At 46.8% G+C, this 22,876-nt stretch overlaps 2 protein-coding genes and 1 long non-coding RNA gene across 6 annotated transcripts in view; 2 read left to right on the top strand and 1 right to left on the bottom strand.

Annotated features, from left to right (window-relative positions):
• The window catches only part of TGIF2 (TGFB induced factor homeobox 2), a 16,214-nt gene extending 11,819 nt beyond the window's left edge, over window positions 1-4,395 (top strand). For all 3 annotated transcript variants that reach the window (XM_033094425.1, XM_033094426.1, XM_033094427.1), the window contains exon 3: window positions 1,668-4,395. In XM_033094425.1, coding sequence (XP_032950316.1) covers window positions 1,668-2,189 — 522 coding nt within the window. In that variant the 3' untranslated portion in view covers window positions 2,190-4,395. The remainder of the gene's footprint in view (window positions 1-1,667) is intronic.
• LOC117015728 (uncharacterized) lies at window positions 4,178-16,398 on the bottom strand. Of its 2 annotated transcripts, none has more exons than XR_004421790.1 (3): window positions 15,320-16,398; window positions 12,878-12,962; window positions 4,178-4,297 (listed from the first exon to the last, which is right to left on the bottom strand). It is a non-coding gene; the product is annotated as an uncharacterized LOC117015728 (long non-coding RNA). The 2 variants fall into 2 exon arrangements; XR_004421789.1 differs by lacking the exon at window positions 15,320-16,398 and adding an exon at window positions 14,445-14,511.
• Window positions 14,597-22,876, top strand: RAB5IF (RAB5 interacting factor). The gene is made up of 4 exons (XM_033094428.1): window positions 14,597-14,907; window positions 16,407-16,510; window positions 20,993-21,122; window positions 22,342-22,876. Exons 1-4 carry the CDS (start codon window positions 14,794-14,796, stop codon window positions 22,381-22,383), a joined length of 390 nt encoding a protein of 129 aa, XP_032950319.1. The 5' UTR covers window positions 14,597-14,793; the 3' UTR covers window positions 22,384-22,876.

Here is a 22,876-nt window from a genome sequence, read left to right as displayed (position 1 = left end):
CCAGGTGAGCGACTGTAGGACCATCTTGCCATATCTCCAGGCCATTAGGAGTAAATGAGAGACTAGAGGGAATGAATGGTTGATCTTTCCGATGGTCACGAAGGATGCCATGGTCAGGAGCCTGCTGCTCTTGGGTGTGCGGGAACCACTCACTCTTTCTGAACAGTTGTCTGCCCTTACAGTGTCGTTCACTCCTGTATGAAAAGAAACTGTCAGGCCCTACACCAGCCGTAGGTGAACAGAGAGGTGTTTTGAATCCAGTCCCTCTGCTCTGGCCTTGTTTCTAATATCGTAGATCAGCCAAGACTTAGAGGAGTAGGCATTCTCCAGGTGGGGGAAAGCGCTTTCCAGAAAGAAGGAAGGTAATGTGCAAAAGAAGCCGTATGTATGTATGTGTGTATGTATGTATTTTTAAGCACAGGGCCTGATGGAGGGCTGGTGAGCGGTTTCACATGCTGAGGAACACAAAGGTTGGAAATAGAGGCCATGACAGGGAAATAGACACCCCCAGGCTCGGGTGTCTGGATTTGATTCTGTAGGCAGTAGGAGACATAGCAGTTTTCCAGAGCAGGAATAACAGTCATTGCATTTGAGGTAGAGAAGTGACAACCACTGGAGAGGCAGGATTGGAGAGCCATGGCACTGGGGCTGTTCAGAAGAACCACACAGACACGGGTCAGGGTGCAGCAGAATACTTACCAGTAAGAAATTTCAAGCCTCACGCATAGATCCAAAAAGATTGACCTAAACAATCAATTAGACAGGGATGGGGGTCAACGTTAAATGGTACCTTTCCCAGCAGCATAAGGAAAGCAGAATGAAGGATGTTGGTTGAATGCACGTTCCACTGGAGCCACTGATGCTGGTTTTGCTTGGAAACGAGAATTTTCTTGTCCCTGCCTATCCCTTGGTGTCTGTGGCCTGCAGCAAGACTGCTCTAGAAACTTAGGAGTGAATCACCCTTGGCACCATCCCCGCTCCCCCGTTTATACACCCATATCCAACTGGGCACCAGTCCTCTCATTTCCAATTTCCCAAATAGACCAAACATTTGTCATCTTGTCACCTCCTTTAATGTAACTCGAAATGCTAACCTTTCTCGCTGCTTCCACTCTTTTCCATGAAGCAGGTTGCTCCTTTGCTTAAAAGGTCGTGTAGCATCCCATTGCACTTAAAATAAAGGATCAAATGCCCACCATAGAAGTAACCTCGAGTTACCTCTCCGAGCTCCAGCCAAACGGGCCTTCCTTCTCCGAGTTCCTCACAGGCACTCGGCTTCCACCCACCACAGGGCCTTTTCAGAGGTTGATCCCCCCAAATCGAACCTTCCTCTTCCCTGCCCATCTCCCACCTAAACTACTGCTCATCCTTCCGATCTCAGTTTACGGGCCGTTTCCTCAGTACCATCCTGAGTCCACAGAGACGAGATTGGGTCTTCCCATTGTTGTCTCCCAGGGCACCACGGTGCCTTCCTTTCGTTGGCTGCAGCACAGCTGCAATGTTACATCCATCTGTATGATTTTCACTCTCTCCTCCCCACATGGAACCTCTCGGAGGACTGGGATTGTGTGTGTGTTGTCGGCTGCTGGAGCCTGGGGCCTGGAGCACAGGTGCCCTGTAGCTGATCTGGATGGAGTGAACTCACCAGTCTCCTCCCCTCATTCCAGATATGTAACTGGTTTATCAACGCCCGGCGGCGCCTGCTCCCAGACATGCTCCGGAAGGACGGCCAGGACCCCAACCAGTACACCATTTCCCGCCGAGGGGGGAAGGCCTCAGAGGTGGCCCTCCCCCGTGGTGGCAGCCCCTCGGTGCTGGCTGTGTCTGTCCCGGCGCCCACCAGCGTGCTGTCCCTGTCCGTGTGCTCCATGCCACTCCACTCAGGCCAGGCGGAAAAGCCAGCAGCCCCCTTCCCACAGGGAGAGCTGGAAGCCCCCAAGCCCCTGGGGCCCCCTGGGAGCACACTCAACCTGCTGACCAGGGCTGAAGCCGGGAGCCCCACAGGTGGACTTTTCAACACACCCCCACCCACACCCCCGGAGCAGGACAAGGAGGATTTCAGCAGCTTCCGGCTGCTGGTGGAGGTGGCACTACAGAGGGCTGCTGAGATGGAGCTTCAGAAGCAGCAGGCCCCGTCGCCCCCATTACTGCACACTGCCATCCCCTTAGTCTCTGAAAACCCCAAGTAGGCATCTGCCATTGGGTGCTCAAGGCTCGAGCCGGGTGTCCTGGGTTTCTGTCTCGCTTCCGTTTCATACAGAGGGTTTTCTTTGGATCACTGCCAAACATCAGGATTATCTCCTCTGTCCAGAGGTCTTCAGCAGGAAGACCCCTGGGGTCACTGTGCTGTGATGGGGACCTCTCCTCTGCTGACTCTGCCGTTTCTCCAGGCCTCAGTGATGAGACCAAGCGAATGGAGACAGGCATGGTGCTGCTGCTACCTCTCCGGAGAATCTGCAGGACCCTGTGTGCCAGCCTGCTTTCCTGTGCTGGGCATGGGACACCTGCCAAGTTCACACCTACGCTGGGTCCACCTTGCCCCTGAGCCAACCTCTTTTTGTTAAGCCAACTGTGGACATTCCAAGTTCCTAAGTGTATACAAGAGAAAAGAGGAACCCAGCAGATGTAACAGAACCAACTCCAATCGAATGTTTAGGTTTTTGCTAAACTTTGCGTTTGTTTTTCCCCTTTTGCTGTGGTTTGCATTGATGGGGGGGGGGATGGTGAGCGCAGGTGTGGGGAACAGGAGTGCGTTGTGTGATGCAGGCTGATGAATCGGGAATGATCCGCCACTGCAGCTGGTGATCGTTTTACAAGGAAGGAGTATTTTTATTTGGGGGACCAGCTAAATCTGTGCAAAATTCCAAATGGTTGGTGGATTGTTGGTTTGGTTTACCAAAAAAAGGAGGAAACACTTTTATGGGCTTTGGCTTTTCTGCATCGGGCACAGGAGGAAATAAAGCCACAGCCAGAGAGAGGGTCCAACAGAGAATCTGACCAAACCTTCTAGGCGCAGAGCAGAGAAGGATGATAAAACCAGAGAGGTGTGTTTTTCTATTTTTGTTTTTACTGTATTTTTTGGGGGGGTGGGGGAAGTAAGCTAGACTGAGGCAGTGGGGTTTTTTTTCCCTCTTTAATGTTTTCCCCTTCTTTATCCTTGAAAGCTTTACCTTGCATCCCGACTTTTGGATTCCTTTAGAAACTTGGATTAGTGGGGCCAGAATGGCAGAAGCTCGGAGTAGCTCCTACTTGGAGAGAAGTGAGCCATCTGCTGGAAGATTTTCCCACACTAGTGGCAGGAAACTGTTCCTGGAGTAAGCAGGGGAATAGTGCCCCCAGCTGCCTGAGGAACTGCCTTCCCGGGAGCCTGGGGCTGGAAATGAGGAAGCCTGTTCACCATGTCTTTGTGATGCACCTTTCTTTAAATTGGAATTGCGGAGGCCTCTGCCCTGAACTTCACAGTGAAACAGGTCACAGTTGGTCTTATTCTCCTCCCCCTGCCCCATTTTTTATTTTGCTGTTTCCTTGCTGACAGCGTTCAACAGCAACATACCCCATCTTTATATATCCTAAGAAACACTAATCCTAGGTTTTTATTAGTTAAAATATTTTTGTTCAGTGTAACATTGTTACTGGGTCAAAAGACAGGTCAGGAACCCCAGCCTGTAGTTTCCTGAACTTGCCAGGTCCGCCTCAAGGGCAGGGGAGAGTTACTGGGTGTTGACTGACCTGGATGGGCTTGGCCAGGAGAAAAGGCAGCAGAGTGTGTTCTGTCCCTTCTGGATGATGCCTGAAGCCTTCAGGGAGGCGCCCTCACTGCTGAGTGGTCTGGCCTACCCATTGCTGTTGGAGCAGGGATTAGTTATTTAAGGAGAGAGAGCTCTGCTTTGTGACTGGGCAAGTTTCCCAGACCCTCTTTTGCCTCCCCCACCCCGCCTTGCATGCCCTGGAGTGGGGGCAGGGGATCAGGGACCCTCACCCTCCTGAGGCCCAGCTAGGGAAGAATGAACATGGCAGCTTCAAGATTAATTGAAGTTGCTGTTTGCCCAGCCTTTTCCACCCCACCCATGTCTGTGAGCCTAGGTCTGACGTGACTGCTGCAAGACACTTGTAGCAGGGGACCCTGGAAGTGTATTGGGCCGGGGTGGGACATTTTCTTGCCGCAGTGCACTGAGCAGTGGAGGTGGTGAGGGGTGTGGGCGCCGTGCTGCTGAATTCTGGTTGGCATTCCCCCCTTGTGCAAGACAGGGAGGCTGGGTGTCCGGCAGCCTCTGCTTGGTTTGGTTGTGAAATAAACCTGGAGGAGAAGCACAGTTATCCCGTTGAATAATTTGAACACAAAACTACTGTAAATAACTTTTGTTTTTGTCTTTTGTCAAATAAAGTTGTTTGGGTTGCTGAGTTGTGTTTTGTTTTTAAAACAGGAACAGATTGATGTGTGACCCTGGGCCCAGCCTAGAGATGAGGCTATGGCCGAGTCCTTGCCTCTTTCACCCTCCCTCTGGCAGACACCTGTAGGTGTACACTCGGATCCTTATTTCCTTGGCCTCAACCCTGTTGCATATCCCATTCATTCAGCACAGTATGCGGGAGGCATATGCTGCATCCCAAGCTGGACCAGTCTTCCATGGGGTCAACAGTCAAGCTTTGGGGTTGCTAAGCGGTAGGGAACTCGGGGTGCTGGCAACTCCCCCCACCCCTTCCCAAGGAAGAAAGAACATGGCTGCAGTATGAAGCCAGCACGGAAGCAGAGACGGGATGGATGCCCTAGTCATGTCTGAAAGCAGTACCACCTCTAGACTTAATATGTAAACTAGCTGGTAAATTACCCCTTTAAGTTAGCTGTGGGTTGCATTTCTGTCATGAAACTGACTATACATTGTAATTGCAGCCCAAATGGTACAAAATCAAGGTTTGCAATAGTAGTAAAGTCTTGCTATGTGCATGGGCCTGTGCAATGTGCATTATCTTAATTTTTATACACAAGAAGTGAGATGCTCTTCCCGTAGGTAAAGAAACGAGATTTGTTAACTTGCCTGAACTTACACAGCCAGTATTAAGTGGAGCTAAGATATGAAGTCTCTCTTGCTTGAAGGTCATCCTGAGGTCTACCTGGACCGTATTTGAACCTAATGATAGGCAGTTCACAGCCTACTGGCATCCAGCTACTTAACATGGTTTGGGCTAAGCACTACAAGTTTCTTCTACCGAAACAAATTGGCTTCTTCCTGCTTTCTCCCCAGTACACGTGAATGGAGGCTATCCAGTCTCCACCAGTCACTCTCCTTTAGGCATTTGGAGATTGCCTCCCTGCTCAAGTTCCTCAGATAAAAGAGCCCCAATTTAGCCACTCATCCGAGGTCCTGGTTTTCTTTCTTCCCTCTCTCAGTATCCCTCAAACTGGACACTTTCTTGTCCCTGGCGCTTGGCAGAATAGGAACATGCTGGAAGAGCTCTTCAAGATCAGTTTAATACTCATTTTGCATCTAGAAAACTCCCCCAAAGGGGAAAGTGATTTGAGTGGTTCCACTGCTTCAGGAGTGATGGCTTCGTACAAATTCAAAGAACTGAAACCAAAAGCCTTCTGGATCAAGCTTCAAACTCATGAGCCCTGGGGTGAGTAAGCACTCTAGATAGTAAGAGCTGACGGATAAAGTGGGTAAGGCCCCTTTTTGAAGCTAGGAATGTCATCTAAGGACATCTGCCTTTCCAGTAACCATCTCATTCAGGAAATAATTTTGAAATGTGTTTATGCTCCCTAGTCTTGAGTACCTGGTGTTGGGTTGGCCATTACCAGACCCCCTCTCTAATGTCCCTACTCTTAACAAGGGGGCCGTGAAGGTGCTTTAAGACATTGGGTATCAGTGTAAACTTCGACCCTGTGTCCAACAGTAAAAAAGGGGGGAAAAAGTAGTGATGGAAGGGTGTTGGGTGGGCTGTGCCTTTGGACTGATAGTGAAGGAAGGCCTTTTCCTTCCCACTGTTTTTGAAAGGGGGGTCATTTCTCCATGGATTCCATTGGGAAACTTTTCCCCCAACCCAGCCCCAGGAATAAGAATCTAGGGTGGGAATCAGGACTCTGGATTTGAAAAGTACACTCTAGTTTGGAAGCTGATGATGTGAAAGCTCCCAGAAGGCCGGGGCCAGGCCTGCTTTGTCATCTGTCCAAATAATCCTCCAGATAATCCATCAAAAGAAAATGGTTTATTCAGAAAAAAGAAACAACCAAGGAGTGTGTGCACACTTGCCAGCCGGTCTTGCCGACTGGCCACCCACCCATGGCTCCCCCAGCCCTCTCCTGGAGGTTACCAGAGAGTTCAACAGGAAGTCAAGATGAGAGAGTTAACCCCACCCATAGTCCTCCCAGCTCTATGGTTAAGTGTCTTAAGATGTCAGTTTACTTTCAACAGCTACAGTGTGGCTGTAACCTCACTGTTAGCCACCGGAGCCATAGAGAGTAAGGTCTGGACCTCAGTGGGAGTATGGAAATAACCATCGCTGATCTCAGTGTTACTGGTTTCCAAAGCACTTTTCTATGATCTACGCCGGGGTTCAAATTCTGGCTGTCACTTCATTAGGTGTTGTGACCATAGGCAAGTCAGTTCACCACTCCAAACTTCAGCTTCCTCATCAATAAAATGGGAATATAGGGGCTGGCCCGGTGGCTCAGGCGGTTGGAGCTCCGTGCTCCTAAATCCAAAGGCTGCCGGTTCGATTCCCACATGGGCCAGTGGGCTCTCAACCACAAGGTTGCCGGTTCAACTCCTCAAGTCCCGAAAGGGATGGTGGGCTCCGCCCCCTGCAACTAAGATTGAACACGGCATCTTGAGCTGAGCTGCCGCTGAGCTCCCAGATGGCTCAGTTGGTTGGAGCGCGTCCTCTCAACCACAAGGATGCCGGTTCGACTCCCCATCCAAGGGATGGTGGGCTCCGCCCCCTGCAACTAAGATTGAACACGGCATCTTGAGCTGAGCTGCCGCTGAGCTGCCACTGAGCTCCCGGATGGCTCAGTTGGTTGGAGCGCGTCCTCTCAACCACAAGGTTGCCGGCAACTGGACCTGGAGCTGAGCTGCGCCCTCCACAACTAAGATTGAAAGGACAATAATTTGACTTGGAAAAAAGTCCTGGAAGTACACACTGTTCCCCAATAAAGTCCTGTTCCCCTTCCCCAATAAAATCTTTAAAAAATAATAAAAATAAAAATAAAAAAATAAAATGGGAATATTCACCTTAGGAGGATGAAACAGGATAATGCATTTTACTGTTATTATCTGGCCTCTCAGCACAGGGCTGAGAGTAAAACAATAGTTAAAATAACTGGCCCCGTACCACACGGCCGGTAAGTGGCAGAACTGGGACTAATTACCCAGAGAAGTGGTTGTCCAGCCTTAATATGCAAGGTCTTCCGGAGAGCTTACGAAAATGCAAACTGCCAGACCTCACTGCTAGATTGTCCAGGAATCCGCACTCCTCACTGACGGCACAGGTTTTCATGCTGTTGCTCCAGGAATCCAATCACTCACAATCAGGATACTGATTGACTCCCAATCATTTATCCCCAGGAAACTGCTGGGGTGGGAAGACAACACCTCATCTTTCAAAGTTGCAAGATGAAAGGAAGAAGGGTACCACCAAGTAGTCCCCCCAAATTATTTGACTTTCTTAGCCCCCAGGAGTCTCTGGTGGCCTAAAGGTCAAGTGCAGCTTCCTGAGATTGTCATTTTAATTACATAAGCAATCCACATTCACTATAGAAAAATGTACAATAAAGGTCAAAGAGAGGAGTTCAGTATAGTGGTTAAGAGCCCAGCCAACTTTTGGAGAAAAACAAATGTATGTAAAACATTTAGCAAAGTTGGCACCTAGTAAGGGCTCAACAGTGCTAGTAAAACATTTATTTTAGCCAAAAAAAAAAAAAAAAAAGCGGACCAGGATACAAACTCAGACCGCTACTTCACAACAGGTGCTCTTTCCATGGCTCATGGTTTTCCCACCAGGACTCCTGACTTCTGTGATTCCATCTATGTCTATCTGGGGCTGCAATCTTACCTCTCAGAGCACACCTTATTCTGCAAACCCTACTACCCTGTTTCCCCAAAAATAAGACCTAGCCAGACAATCAGCTCTACTGGGTCTTTTGGAGCAAAAATTAATATAAGACCCAGTATTATGTTAGATAAGACAGGGTCTTATAGTAAAATAAGACTGGGTCTTATATTAATTTTTGCTCCAAAAGACCCAGTAGAGCTGATTGTCTGGCTAGGTCTTATTTTCGGGGAAACACGGTACAAAGCGTCTGGCAGTAGTATAGAGGCATTCAGCTGGGAACACATACAGACACACTTCGTTTTATTGTGCTTTGCTTTATTGCGCTTCACAGGTGTTGCGTTTTTTATAAGTTGAAGGCAAGACCCTCCACCAGCAAAAAGATTATGATTCACTTTATTGTGGTGGTCTGCAATCGAACCCACAAGATCTCAGAGGTATGTCTGTACTCACCCCAAGGCTGAGATCATGTGTTTAAGTGGTGCTAAAAAGCCCCAACCTCACAAAGGCAGACTTATCCTAATTCCAAATCTGTCTTTCCCACTTCCAAATCTGACTTCAAGTTCTTTTCCATATTAGACCACCCAGGATGTTTATTTTAACCAGATGGACACACTGAGATTCAGCCAGATTCCTCACTTCCTAAGCAAAGCCTTGGGTGAAAGCAGAAAGGGACCAAGGCTCAGTCCCATAGATACGTCCTAGGCAAGGACTCTCCACCATCTCTCCCCAGCTTGGCTTTTTCTGCTCCTAGAGAGAGAGCTAAGAGGGGAACACAGATCAGGTTTCTAATTTGCTGAGTGACCTTGGTTTGGAATGCAGGACTTGAGGACCCTTCCAAATATGACTTTCTGTGATACCCTCCTCTCCTCCCATGTAAACACAAACTTAATGAATCTGAGTTAAGGTCAAAGTGTCACAATATAATACAATATGACATATAAAGAATTAACTTTTTTGTGGGGGAAATAAAGTTATCTCCACAGATGACATGATTATAGATGTAGAAAACCTTAAAGATTCCACAAAAAACTATGAACTAATAAAATGGATTCAGCAAAGTTGCAGGATACAAAATCAGTGCCCAAATCAGTTGTGTTTCTATACAATAACAATGAACAGTCCAAAAAGGAAATTAAGAAAATAATTCCATTTACAATAGCATCAAAAAGAATAAAATACTTAAGAATTAATGAAGGAGGTGAAAGATATACTGAAAAACACAAAACATCACTGAATGAAATTAAAGAAGATACAACTAAATGGAAAAACATCTTGTGTTCACAGATTGGAAGACTTGATATTGTTAAGATGTCAATATTATCCAAAGTCATCTGTTGGTTCACTGTAATCTCTAGCAAAATCCTAATGACTTTTTTTTTTTTTTTGCAGAAATCGAAAAACCCATCCTAAAAATTGTATGGAATCGTAAGGGACCCCCAATCAAAAAAATATTGAAAAAGAACAAAGTTGGATGAGGTACACTTCTTTTTTTTTTTTTTTTTTAAGATTTTATTGGGGAAGGGGAACAGGACTTTGTTGGGGAACAGTGTGTACTTCCAGGACTTTTATTTTCCAAGTCAAGTTGTTGTCCTTTCAATCTTAGTTGCGGTGCCGTTCAGCTTCAAGTTGTTGTTCTTTCAGTCTTAGTTGTGGAGGGCGCAGCTCAGCTCCAGGTCCAGTTACCATTGCTAGTTGCAGGGGGCACAGCCCACCATCCCTTGTGGGAGTTGAACTGGTAACCTTGTGATTGAGAGGATGCACTCCAACCAACTGAGCCATCCAGGAGCTCAGCGGCAGCTCAGCTCAAGGTGCCGTGTTCAATCTTAGTTGCAGGGAGTGGAGCCCACCATCCCTTGCGGGACTCGAGGAATTGAACTGACAACCTTGTGGTTGAGAGCCCACTGGCCCATGTGGGAATCGAACCGGCAGCCTTCGGAGTTAGGAGCATGGAGCTCTAACTGCCTGAACCATCAGGCCGCCCCGAGGTACACTTCTTGATTTCAAAATATACTACAAAGCTACAGTAATCAAAACCATGTGGTACTGGCATAAAGACAGACAAATAGGCCAATGGACTCGAATAGCGAGCCCTGAAATAACCCTTCCACATACAAAGTGTGACAATTAAGTTCGCGAACTCATCCTAGACAAGTGCTACATACCTCATTGCTGAATATCACTATGGTCACCTTTGAAGTACTCCCCTTGGGAAGCTAGAAGCTATGCCCCAAAATCAGCACCTAGTCGACCCTTCAAAGCAATTTTGGAACCTTTTCTCTGGAATGGTCACCAGAGCTGTCATCGTATTACCCTTGATGTCCTGAATGTCATCAAAATGTCTTCCTTTCAATATTTCCTTTATCTTCGTAAAGATAGAAGTCATTGGGGGCCCGATCAGGTGAGTAGGGAGGGTGTTCCAATACAATTATTTGTTTACTGGCTCAAAACTCCCTCACAGACAGCGCCGTGTGAGCTGGTGCATTGTCATGATGCAAGAGCCATGAATTGTTGGCGAAAAGTTCAGGTCATCTAACTTTTTCATGCAGCCGTTTCAGCACTTCCAAATAGTAAACTTGGTTAACTGTTTGTCCAGTTGGTACAAATTCATAATGAATAATCCCTCTGATATCAAAAAAGGTTAGCAACATCACTGCAGCAAGTTTGTGAACTTAATTATCTGACTTCATATGGTCAAATTGAAACAGCACACAAATCATAATGACCAGCTTAAAACTTGTTCTGCTCCCTTAAAGCAGATCTGTGATTAATACAGTCTTTGAGCTATTTTACAGAGAGAGCACTGCACATGTGCCACCCCTGTCCACCAGCTGCACCGGAACCAAAGTCTCGGCCCTCTCCATGGAACTGAAAGATCGGGACATGACGGGAACTTCATCATCTGAATCCTTTCAGTAATGAAGGGCCCATTTTCCAGCAAGATCCAGTGCTGAAGCCCCTTACCATAAATGGCCAAGTTCCCAGATCCTCCAATTAAAACTTTTCCCCTAACCCTTTACAAACCTGCCCCAAACCCTGGATCAGGGTGACTGATGTGAGCCTTGTCTCCAGTCTCCTTGTCTGGCTGCCTGATAAATAAACCCTTCTCTCTGCAAAACACCTGTTGCCTCACACTCTGGCTTTTCTGTGTGCCATGGGCAACGGACCCACCAACTCTGTTCAGTAACAGATGATTTTCAACAAGGGTGCCAAGACCAGTGGGGAAAGGAAAGTCTTTAACAAGTGGTGGTGGGAAAACTAGAGATCCACATATAAAAAAATAAAGTTGGACCCTTACCTAACACCATATAAAAAAGTAACTCTGAAAGGAGTTAAGAAGTACAAATTGCCAGTTGTAAAAATAGTCACAGAGATGTAAAGTACAGCATAGAGAATATAGTCAATAATATTGTAATAACTATATATGGTAACAGATGGGTACTAGACTTATTGGGGTGATCACTTCATAAGGTATATAAATGTCTAATTACTATGTTGTACACCTGAAACAAATATAACATTGTATAATCAACTTAATTGAAAAAAATAAATTTTTAAAAATTAACTCAAAATGGATCAAAGACTTAATAGCTAAAATTATAAAACTCTGAGAAGAAAACAGAAAAAGCTTGACACTGAATTTGGCAATGATTTCTTGGATATGACACCAAAGGTATAGGCAACAAAAAAAATTACAAAAATTGGACTTCATCAAAATTAAAAACCTTTGTGTATCAAAAGACATTATCAACAGAGTAAAAAGGCAACCCACAGAATGGGAGAAAATATTTGCAAATTACACATATGATAAGGGATTAATATCCAGAATATATACAGAACTCCTAAAACTCAACAACGAAAAACCAAATGACTGGACTCAAAAATGGGCAAAAGTCTGGAACAGACATTTCTCCAAAGATATACAAATGGGCAACAAGCATATGAAAAGATGCTCAACATCACTAACCAGTGGGGAAATGCAATCAAAGCCACAATAAGATACACACTTATAGCACTTCTTACAAAAACAAAAAAACAAAAACAAAAAAACCAAAGCAAAAAAAACAACAAAAAAACCAGAAAACAAGTGTTGGCAAAAATGTGGAGAAATTGGAACTCTTGTGCACTGTTAGTGGGAATTTCAGTGATGCTGCAGCTATAGAAAGCAGTATGGTGGTTCCTCATAACATTAAAAATAGAATTACCATATGATCCTACAATCCCACTCTGGGTATATACCAAAAGAACTGAAAGCAGAGACATGAACAGACATTTGTACACTAATGTGCATAGATGCATCATTCACAATAGCAAAAAGGTGGAAGCAGCCCAAGTGTCCCTCAGTAGATGAATGGATAAACAAAATGTGGTATCTACATACAATGGACATTTAACAAACATTTAACAAAGTTATTATTCGACCTTAAGAAGGAAGGAAATTCTGACACATGCTACAACATGGATGGATGAACACTGAGGAGAGTACGCTAAATGAAATAAGCCAATCAGAAAACGACACATACTATGTGAGGTACTTAGTCAAATTCAGAGACAGAAAGTAGAGTGGTAGTTTCCAGGGGCTGCAGATGGGGAGTTAATAGTTTAATGGGTACAGAGTTTCACTTTTGCAAGATAAAAGGTTCTGAAAATGGATGGTGGGAAAGGCTATAAAACAAAGTGAATGTACTTCACTGTGCCACTGAACTATACACTTAAAAATGGAAAATTTTGTTATGTATATTTCACAGCAACTTAAAAACTTTTTTATAAAGTTTTAAAAAAAGAACTCCATTTTATTCTAATTTTCTCCATCATTTCCACCAAATCTCACCTGAAAAACTTCAACAGCCTTTAGTCTCCCACTCTGATCGAGTCCTCCAAATAGCAGCCAGAGTGATCTTGCTTAAGACGCAAACCTGCAAAATGAAATCCCCTGCTGAAATCTTTTCTGTGGCTTCCTCCTCCACCCTTTGGATAAAAACAAATTCCTCACCATGACCCTCCCCTTCCTTCCCCAACTTGTGGCTTTATTCCTTATTTTTAGCTGGTTTCATCTCCTGAAAAGCTCTCTTCCCTTCCTCTCCTTTACTCCTTAATTCATACTCCCCTTAACTCCTTCAGAGCTGGCTTCCCTAACCTCCTGGATCAGGTTCCCCATTACAAACCTTTACCACCAAACCCAGCTGACTTATCTTTTCTGTCTTTGACCATTGGCATTCTCTGATTGAGTGATCAGTTTGTCTCCAGTGCTTCATGCCACCAGGGAACTTGTAAAAGAAGTTTCATATTGATGGTACACTTCCAAATTGGAGTGTGCTGGTTAGGCATCACCATAGTTTGCAAATAGGAGGGAAACTGGTTCAGAAAAGAGGCAGGGCCAAAAAGAAAAAGATCCATGTGAAAGTAAAGACTAAAAGTGCACCATGTGGCCCTCCCACCAGATCCAGGCAGAATACTGTCTGTGGCAGGGTGTATCATCTCAGGAGTCCATCCCCGTTCAACCTACCGAAACAGGATCGTGGGGTTGGAGTGTGGTGGAAAACACCACTATGATATTCTGAGAAAGCTTTCTAGGAGATTCTGTTGCTCACCTAAGGTGGAGAACTATAGGTGAATGTTGACAGGTATGCAAAGGCCGTAGGACCTCCCTGCTATTCTTTAAGGCTTAAAGTTTAAGGTTAAAAGTACAAATGTCAGATAAACCCAGGTGCTAGTTGAGTGATTCTGGGCAAACTACTTTGCCTCTATAAACCCATTGCACAGAAGTGAGGTACCTGGGTCTCAACTTATTACATTGCACAGTGCCAATGACACCAACTGGAAGGCATATTAAAACGCTAATTATAGTCCCCGCCCCCTGAATATCTGATGGGATCCAAGAATTTGCATCTCTAATCAAGTTCCTAGGTGATGTGGCTGCTGCTGGCCCAGAAACAACCTGGGAACCACTGACCTGGCACATAGTGAGGATACAACAGACGCATACTCAGATATTCTGATACCTAATAAAATCCTTTCTCCAGTTTTCCCCCGTGAGGAGTCCTCAGCTCGTTCCAACTTCCTATCTAGCCTTAGAAATCATTTCCCCTCTTTGGGTCTTAGGGCTCATTTGCCAAAAGAGGGTGCTAGGCAAGATGGAACACAGTTATTACAAAAAAGAGTTAACGTCCCACGGAACTTGCAGAGATAGGGGAGTAAAGGAGCACAGCCTAAATCCTGAGAGTCAGCCTGGGGCTCCTCGGGGAGCAAGGCTTTGGATCGAAAAGACGCCTCGAGAAAGGCAGGGTCGCGTTCGGCCCGGCCGCTTCGGCTTCAGACGCCGTTCTTCAGTCTCCATAGCGCCCCCTCATGCTCGTGTTCCCGTCCCTCCCAAGATTGTCCCTTCCCTCTCACCCTACCGCGCGCCTGGCAGAAGCTTGCCGTCATGTCCGCCACGCGTAGAGCGCTTGCGCCAAGGCGACGACTGCTTTTCCACTCGGGCGGCTATGCGGCCGCCGATTGGCTGCGTGGGCACGTCGGCGGGAGGACGCACGGCACTGCGTCGCTCCTCCCTCCGCGGTGCCTGGTCTCGGTCGAGCGAGCTGAGCCTGACTGCTCGGCTGAATGCGGGCAGTTGCAGCACGCCACAGATCCAGACTGCTGAGCCTGTCACCGCCGTCCCCAGAGCCGTGACCCGCGACCCCAGGCCCGACCCCTTTAGCCTCGGCCCGCGCGCCCCAGGCCCGACCCGGGCGGCGCGACGGGAGGATGAGCGGCGGGCGGCGGAAGGAGGAGCCGCCGCAGCCGCAGCTGGCCAATGGGGCCCTGAAAGTCTCTGTCTGGAGCAAGGTGCTGCGAAGCGACGCGGCCTGGGAGGACAAGGTGCGGTGGCATTTGGCGAGGGCTTAGATTCGAGGAACCGGCTGGGATTCGCGGACTAATGGACAGGCCCGAACCTGTCCTTGTGCGGGTTCAGCCGAGCGTTTGGGATGGTGGGGTGGGTGGCCCAAGGGTCAGGGCGAATTCGGTGGGGCTCGGGCCTGACAGACGGGCTGGGGGCTCACCGCGGGGTGGCCTAAGGGTCAGCCACTTGGGTCACGTGGGAAGCAGCGTGGAGGGGGCAGAGGCGGTGTCACCAGCGAGCAGGGCGTGTGCCTGAACAGCTAGAGTGAGCTGAATTCGATCCTACTCCCAGTAGGATCGTGAGTAAGGGACTTTCTCCGAATTAACCACTAACACGGTCGTTAACTAACGCAGTTCGTTAGCACGAACAGTTATGGTAACAGATACCTACTGAATACTTTGTGTCAGGTGTTCTCCGTGCATTCTCTGTTTTCAGAACAGCTCTGAAGTGGGGTAGTGTGGCGCATTACAGAGTTCAGCACGTAGTGACGCTCACCAAAGATGAGCTGGCAGAAGGAGAAAGACCGCATACGTTGAGTGTGAGCCTTGAGAGGGTAGACTGAGATTACCGTGTGTGTGTGTGTGAGTGTGTATGAGTGTGAGTGAGAGACAGACAAACACACACCACCAAATACGTGTGAAGAATGGTCGAGGCTTCAAGATTACCTTACTGGTGACTCCCATTCAGAAGATCTGAGTGTGGATACTCCCCAACTCCGCTTTGTGACATGGAAAGGACCGTCACCAACAGCTTGATTCCAGTTGGTTTGAAAAGAATGTTATAGTTGTAGTCTTTTGTTTTTTTGGACTAGTCAAGGGACTTTTCTTTACTGGAGTTCCAGTAATGGGGGCTGGTACGTACTTCCTGAAAGTGCCCCAGCCCTGCCCAGCTCTTATAAAACTTTTCTAATCTGCTGTGTCATTTCTGTCTTTCCTCCTAAGGACTGATTTCTGCAATCTGGGGCAGGTCGGAAACCTGAGTCTTCCGTGTTCTTGTATGTAAAATAGATAAGCTGGCACCTGCCTCCAGCACTTTTGTTTCTAATTCTTTCTCTCGTTTATGACTTGCTCAAAATTCAGGTTGCAGGAAGACGGTGCTGAGTAGGTTGACTGTCAGCCCTTCCGCCTGACGTTAGTCTGTCTAGGTCTCCCCAGGTCAGACAAGAGTTCTCAGTGGCCTGTAGCAGTTACTATCACAGCCATTTCACCATAAGCCATTTCATTTTTGCAGCTTCTCAAAAAAGGAAAATGACTCTTCTCAAATTTTTCTTTAGAGCACAGCTCCTACAAGTCGTCACTCAAGATAAGCACATTTTAGTATAAGAAGAGTTGGAGATGTGAGAGCCACTCACTGTTGCTTTGGGGAAAATTCCCTGGAAGATGTGTTTAGCAGGAAGCTGTCCTGTTCATTTCCTATTACAGGAGGCTGTTCTCTGGCCCCCACTCCAGATAATGCATGCAGTCTCTTTTCTCTACAGGATGAATTTTTAGATGTGATCTACTGGTTCCGACAGATCATTGCTGTGGTCCTAGGCGTCATTTGGGGAGTGTTACCATTGCGGGGTTTCTTGGGAATAGCAGGGTAAGTCTTGGGTGTCTTGCATTTTCATGATATAATTTCAAATAGAGATTGTGTTTTCATTTTATGGAAAAGGCCATTGCTATACTGGAGGATTTTTTTTTTAATGAGTGTGTGTGTGTGTGTGTGTGTGTGTGTGTGTGTGTGTGTATGTATGTGTCTGTATAATGACTAAAGCAAAAAGGTGGCCTCTTGATGGCACTCCTGGGTCTGGGGTGGCACTCCTCAGTTCAACAAGCCCAGGAGCATGTTACCTTCCTGAAGGCTGGGCCAGCCCATTCATTCATGGATCCAAAGTGAGCTCATGCAAGAAGCTACCACATGCCTGTTGGCAGGTATCATCTAGTTCTAGCGTGACCTTTATTTGTGTAGAAGTTTGGAAAGTGGAGGAGCTTCTGTACTTGATGACCGCTTGTGCCTGGCACTGGACTGGATGTGCTGAATCTTGGCTTTTGCAGAAGTTGTTTCAGGTTCCGACATTTTAGAGTCAGTGAGAAAATAGAAGGTTGGGCCCTTTACCTTCTACTGTGCTCCTGTGGCCAGTGGAAACAGTTGACACGAGCCCCTGGTCATGGTTCATCTTCTCCTGAAGCCTGAAAGTCAGTCCACATGCCCACCAGATTGAATGAAAAGGGTGTGTGGGAGTTGTCTCAGGTTAGGAATTGTGGGCAAGCTTTGGTGTAAATGGACAGGCAAGAAGTCTGTAACCTTTTCTCTTTTCATGCTTAGAATACAAACTGTCACACTTCCAATGGAAAAATCACTTTTTTTTTTTTGAGGAGTAATCACATCTCTTATTATTCCATTTCCCTAGGGTAAAAAGGCTGAAATAGGTATCAAACTCATTTGAGTTGCTTGTTTCCTCAGAAGATAACTCAAAAGGAATGTATCTCTGCTAACTAAAAACGTTTTTTTTTTTTTTTTTTTTTTTTTAACAGGACTTTATTAGGGAACAGTGTGTACTTCCAGGACTTTTTCCCAAGTCAAGTTGTTGTCCTTTCAGTCTTAGTTGTGGAGGGCGCAGCTCAGCTCCAGGTCCAGTTGCCATTGCTAGTTGCAGGGGGCGCAGCCCACCATCCCTTGAGGGAGTCGAACCAGCAACCTTGTGGTTGAGAGGATGTGCTCCAACCAACTGAGCCATCCGGGAGCTCAGCGGCAGCTCAGCTCAAGGTGCCTTGTTCAATCTTAGTTGCAGGGGGCGGAGACCACCATCCCTTGCGGGACTCAAAGAATTGAACTGGCAACCTTGTGGTTGAGAGCCCACTGGCCCATGTGGGAATCGAACCGGCAGCCTTCAGAGTTAGGAGCATGGAGCTCTAACTGCCTGAGCCATCGGGCCAGCCCCTAAAAACGTTTTTGATTTACCGTACTGAACAAGCATTTGTACAAGGAAACCAGTAAGAGTTTATCCTCTGCCTGATGCTGACAGAGTGGGCACTTTGATGAGGGCTGGCTGAGGATGATGAGACACAGGACCCCAGGTTAATAGAGGTGTCCCCAGGTTGGAGGAGGTCTATTGATAATATTTTTAGCATGCTGGTCACCCCTTTGAGCTTTCTATGAGAGAAAAGGCAGGCGAGGAAAATGCCAGAGAAAGGAAGAAGGCAATCTAAGGGCAAGAGGCATTAGATTCTTCCCAAGGCCACTTGCCTAGGAGAGGATACTACTACTTCAGGGCCTCCTGCACCTGTCATGTCTTACAGGCTTCCTAAGGGATTTCTCTGAAGCCGTCCCATCTGGAATAATACAGCAAGGACTAGAGCTAGTCTAGTATCCTTCCCACTGTGGCAGAGGAGTTAAGCCGCCCAAACAGACCTTTAACAAAAAAAAAGTCTTTATAGAAAGTTCTGGATTCAAGTTGCAGCTCTACCACTTTCAGCCTACATAATTTTGGGCTCGCTTCAATAAAAGTGTCTTCCTCATAAGATTGATGTGAGAATTAAATGAGATAATGCAAATAAGTTGCTGTATGTCATGTTGAGTACATCATAGACACTCCATAAACGGTTGATTGCAGTTATGGTTAGCTTCACAAAGAGTGGTCACATACAGCTGTTAAGAAGATAGGAAGCGAAGTGTTCAGGAGAGAATTCACCTAACCATGGCTCACCCATAGGGCATAGCGCTGCTTTCTCAGGGCTGCTTTCTGGGATTCAGTCCCACACTCTGCTGCCAGAGCCAAAACTCGAATCCCTTCCCTCCTTTGGTTGGCACCTTTCCATCTGCTCTTGGAAAGGGCCCAAGGACATTGGTTTTTCCACACATATCTCCTCTCTTCCATCTGTCTAACCCATCTGCCTGGACCTAAGGGTAGAACTACTCTGGTGCCCGGTTCTGTGACCCTCTCCCCACTTCCTGCCTTAAGCTGCCCACTGCCTGCACCCCAGCTTGGCTTCTCTTCATTTCTGGTGTGGCCACCAGTTAGGGCCCATTACGGTAAAACCATTTCCTTGGGTCTCATCTATAATTTCCTGCGACTGAGTGATGGTTCTGCTGTCTGCTGAGGTTTTGTGTTATCCAAGAGTGGCCCTGTCCATCCCTCCCTGCCTGTCTCGCACAGAGCTTCACACATGATTAATAATAGGTTCTTGGTGGCTGCTTGTTAAATTTTTTAAAAAACTGAAATGATTTCCCATGGACCCTTAAAAGAAGAGCCATACATTACTGTTGGACCTTCCAGCCCTGAAGTCAACATATTTGTTAAATTCATTCTTTTATTAAAATTCTGACAGGAGTTAGTATGATGGAATTTTTAAAAACCCATGTGCGAGTCTTCTCCACACCCCGGCCAGCACAATCATGTGCATGTTTGCTGTGGTTCTTATTCTCGTTTACAGTCTAGAAATTAGGCCTGTCCTTCAAGCTCAGTGTGAACCCTTCTCGTCCTCTCTGGACCCTTCCCGCTTGGCCCCCAAACACTTAAATGCCCGTTTCTGTGGTTTTACTTTTTGCTCAGTGTGTAACCCTTAGAAGGCAGGACTTGTGTCAGCCCTTTGCTTTCACCCCGCCGTTCCTAATCTCATCTTTCTCTTGTATTTCTCCCTCTCATCTCCTCAGCAGTCACTCTTACAGCCGGAAATTCTCAATGAGTCGCCATTCTCCAGCCCTAGCTTATTAGCTGAGTCCCAGAGTGACATTTCTAAGTCCCATTAGTAGTCTGTCTAGAGCCACTAACTCAGCCTGTCCAAAACGAAACTTATCAGAGAGGTGGCCAGATTGGCCAGGTTCCACAATTTCTGGAAGAAGATAAGGACGTGGCCAAGCCAAGGACTCTATTTTATGTGAAATCCAAGAAAAACCTTCTGTTTTCCTGACCCCCTGCTTGTGTTACTGGACCCATTGTACTCCCTTAGGCTTGCAGCCTCCGGGGCCTCTCCCCTCCCCGTTCAGCCATTGTTCTAGTTCCTGGCCTCAAACTTTATCCGGGCTCCTGTCCTGAAACATGGTCCAGGTCTAAACCAGTCTCTCAGCTCCAGTTCCTTCCACTCAGGAGAACGCCTGCGCTCTCCCTGCTTACAAACTAGACTTCCTGAAGTGTACACACCCTCCCCCGTCCCCACCTCGCTCAGACAGCCTCGGGGTCCCCCTCCACCCTTACACACTAACATACGCTCCACAGCCGCATTGAACTGTCCTGCCGTACACCAGCCCACACTTCATCCATTAGGAGGAACCTGTCCTCCTTGCATTTTTCCATCTCAGCCGTCAGAAGCGATATGGCCTAAGACATACAGTCCCCCATTAGATTAGCGATTGTACCTGGAAAGATCTAAAGTCTTGATCACTTTGTGAAAGTTGTTTTATATAATGACGGTACCAAGAGATCAGTAGAGCAGGGTGGTGTTACTGCACGCCGCATTCTAATGCCTGCGTCTGCGAAATAATCCATGATGGGGATCAAAGACCTTCCTGGAGTTGCTTGCAAGCCTCTGGTTTCAGTTCCACTCTCACTGCTGTTCTTAGCCCCGTTAGATGGCCAGCTAAGGGCAGGAACTGTCATGTTCAGCTCTGCTTCAAGTGCCGTAGCAGACAGTGGACATTCAGAAATTGTCTCCATTGGGAATTGTGCAGGGGCTGCTTCAGCGTGCCCTTGCTTGCTCACCTAGGCCATGGAGCAGCAGCTTAACATGTGCTTGTCCCGCAGCCACCCCCACCCCAGCTGGAGCTACTTGGAGACCCATGTCAGATACTGTCCTATTTAGGATGGCTCAGCAGCCATTCTCTTACTTCTAGGGGGCTTGGAGAATTTATGTCTCCTTTTTATTTTCTTTTTTGCTTTGGCTGGCCATCTAGAAAGACTTAGTTGTTCCTTCTTTAAAGTCTCTAGCTCAGCCAATGGGCAGCTCGCTTGAGGGCCTAGGTGTTTCCATGTATTATTTCACTTGCCTTGTAACAGAACTAGTTAATTGCAACAGTGAGTCCCTTGGTAGAGCTGGACCGTGGTGGCAGGAGTCCTGAGTCTTGTTTGGTGCCTGTCCTCTCCAGATTCTGCCTGATCAATGCAGGAGTCCTGTACCTCTACTTCAGCAACTACCTACAGATAGACGAGGAAGAATATGGCGGCACGTGGGAGCTCACGAAAGAAGGGTTTATGACATCTTTCGCCTTGTTCATGGTATGTGTAGCTGAGTCTTACAGCATGTAGCATTTCATGAGTCACACGGGGAGCCTGCTGATTGAGTTACACTGTGTGATTGGGGTACCATTTTTCACAATCCTGAGGCTGGAGGGCAGGTCCACTCTTGAGTCATACTGTCCCAAAAGGGGTGGGTGATACACGGTACAGTCTCCCTGTGGAGAGCCACTCCAGGGCCCATTGTCAGCTCTACAGCTGATTCTCAACTCTGGCTGCCTATTAGAAACACCCAGGAAACATTTTAAAGTATATTCATAGCATTATTTATAATAGTCAAAAAGTACAGTCATCACCTGATGAATCAATAAATAAAATGTTGTATACCCATACAGAGTATTATTTGGCCATAAAAAGGAATGAAGAAGTACTGACAGGTGGGGTACAATATGGATGAATCTTGAAAACATCATGCTAAGTGAAAGAATCCAGACAAAATATGTTGAATGATTCCATGTATGTGAAATATCCAGAATGGGCAAATTCATACATACAAAAAGTTTGATAAGTGGTTGCCAGTAGCTGTGGGGGAGGGGAAAGGGGAAAGAACTGATAATGGGAACGTACTTTCTTTTGAGGGTGATGAAAATATTCCAGAATCAGTTAATGGTGGTGTTTGCACACCTCTGTGAATATAATAAAAGCCTCTGAATTGTATACTTTATGGAACATAAATTATATCTCATTTTTTAAAATTTATAGACCTTAGCCAAAACCAATAAAATAAAAACCTCTGGGAGATGGCACCTGGGCATGTATATATATGTATTTTGAAAGGTCCCCGGAGATGCAGTGGACAGCCAGTTTTGAGAATCTGCTTTTATTTGATATGGCGCTGACAGGGCATGACGATGGTTCTGTTTTCACACTTGTTGCTAATCCCAACCTGTACCAGCAGTACAGTCTGCTTTCCTGTATCGTTTCCACATCTCTAACTCCACTCCCTGGCGCTCGGGTTGCTGTTTGGTGGGAGGAGAGGCTTCTTGGGGTCCCTTTGGGAGCACAGGTGGGTGGTCCTGGGCTCTGTTAGAGACAGCTTGGTTTCCGTGATGTTATTTAAGTCCCTAAGCAGATGATTCATTGGCTAGCCCCTGGGAAACCCACTGTGCACACGTTCTTCTCTGACATTTGTGTTTTGTGGTATAGTGGCGGGGCCTGCCCTGACCAGGGGACCTGTGCACATTGATTTTCTCCTTTCTAGGTCATCTGGATCATTTTCTACACAGCCATCCACTATGACTGATGGCGGAGTCCCACTGCTCCTCGTCCGGCCCGAAGAATCCTCCTACTTACGGCACAGAAACATGAGCATCGGGCCGCCCCCGCCACGTGGAACCTGGAAGACCCGTGTTTCCTGGACCAAGAATCAGGGTGTTGGGCGTCAGTGTTTTCGGCAAGGGTTGTGACCTGAAACTTTTTAAAGAACCATCCACCTTTGGGGAAGTATTTCTCAATTGTCTATCACAGCCATTCCTTCTTGGATACCATCAAGAAGCCTGTTTGCCGACTGGAGCTGTTGTTTAATTTGATGCACCTCTGGATCCGGATGAAACATTAAATTGTCTTCCTCACTTCTCCATCAGGTGTACAGTTTTTAAACTCTCAGTGGCATTTCAAGTCTTCTGAAACAGTGTGGCAGTATGTGCATGGTTCATAGCACAGTACAAGCAGCATCTAACATCAGTTTCCATTGTAGAATGTTTTCAGATACTTGAATAAATCAGATCTTTAATGGA

The sequence above is a fragment of the Rhinolophus ferrumequinum genome, chromosome 23, assembly GCF_004115265.2.
Source record: "Rhinolophus ferrumequinum isolate MPI-CBG mRhiFer1 chromosome 23, mRhiFer1_v1.p, whole genome shotgun sequence".
NCBI lineage: Eukaryota > Metazoa > Chordata > Mammalia > Chiroptera > Rhinolophidae > Rhinolophus > Rhinolophus ferrumequinum.
This window is presented reverse-complemented; position numbering and strand designations above follow the sequence as displayed.

Coding starts and splice junctions, on each gene's coding strand:
- RAB5IF (XM_033094428.1), top strand. CDS start 14,794: ATGAGCGGCGGGCGGCGGAAGGAGGAGCCGCCGCAGCCGCAGCTGGCC. Junction 16,511..20,992: donor GGTTTCTTGGGAATAGCAGG/GTAAGTCTTGGG, acceptor TGTCCTCTCCAG/ATTCTGCCTGATCAATGCAG. Junction 21,123..22,341: donor CATCTTTCGCCTTGTTCATG/GTATGTGTAGCT, acceptor TCTCCTTTCTAG/GTCATCTGGATCATTTTCTA.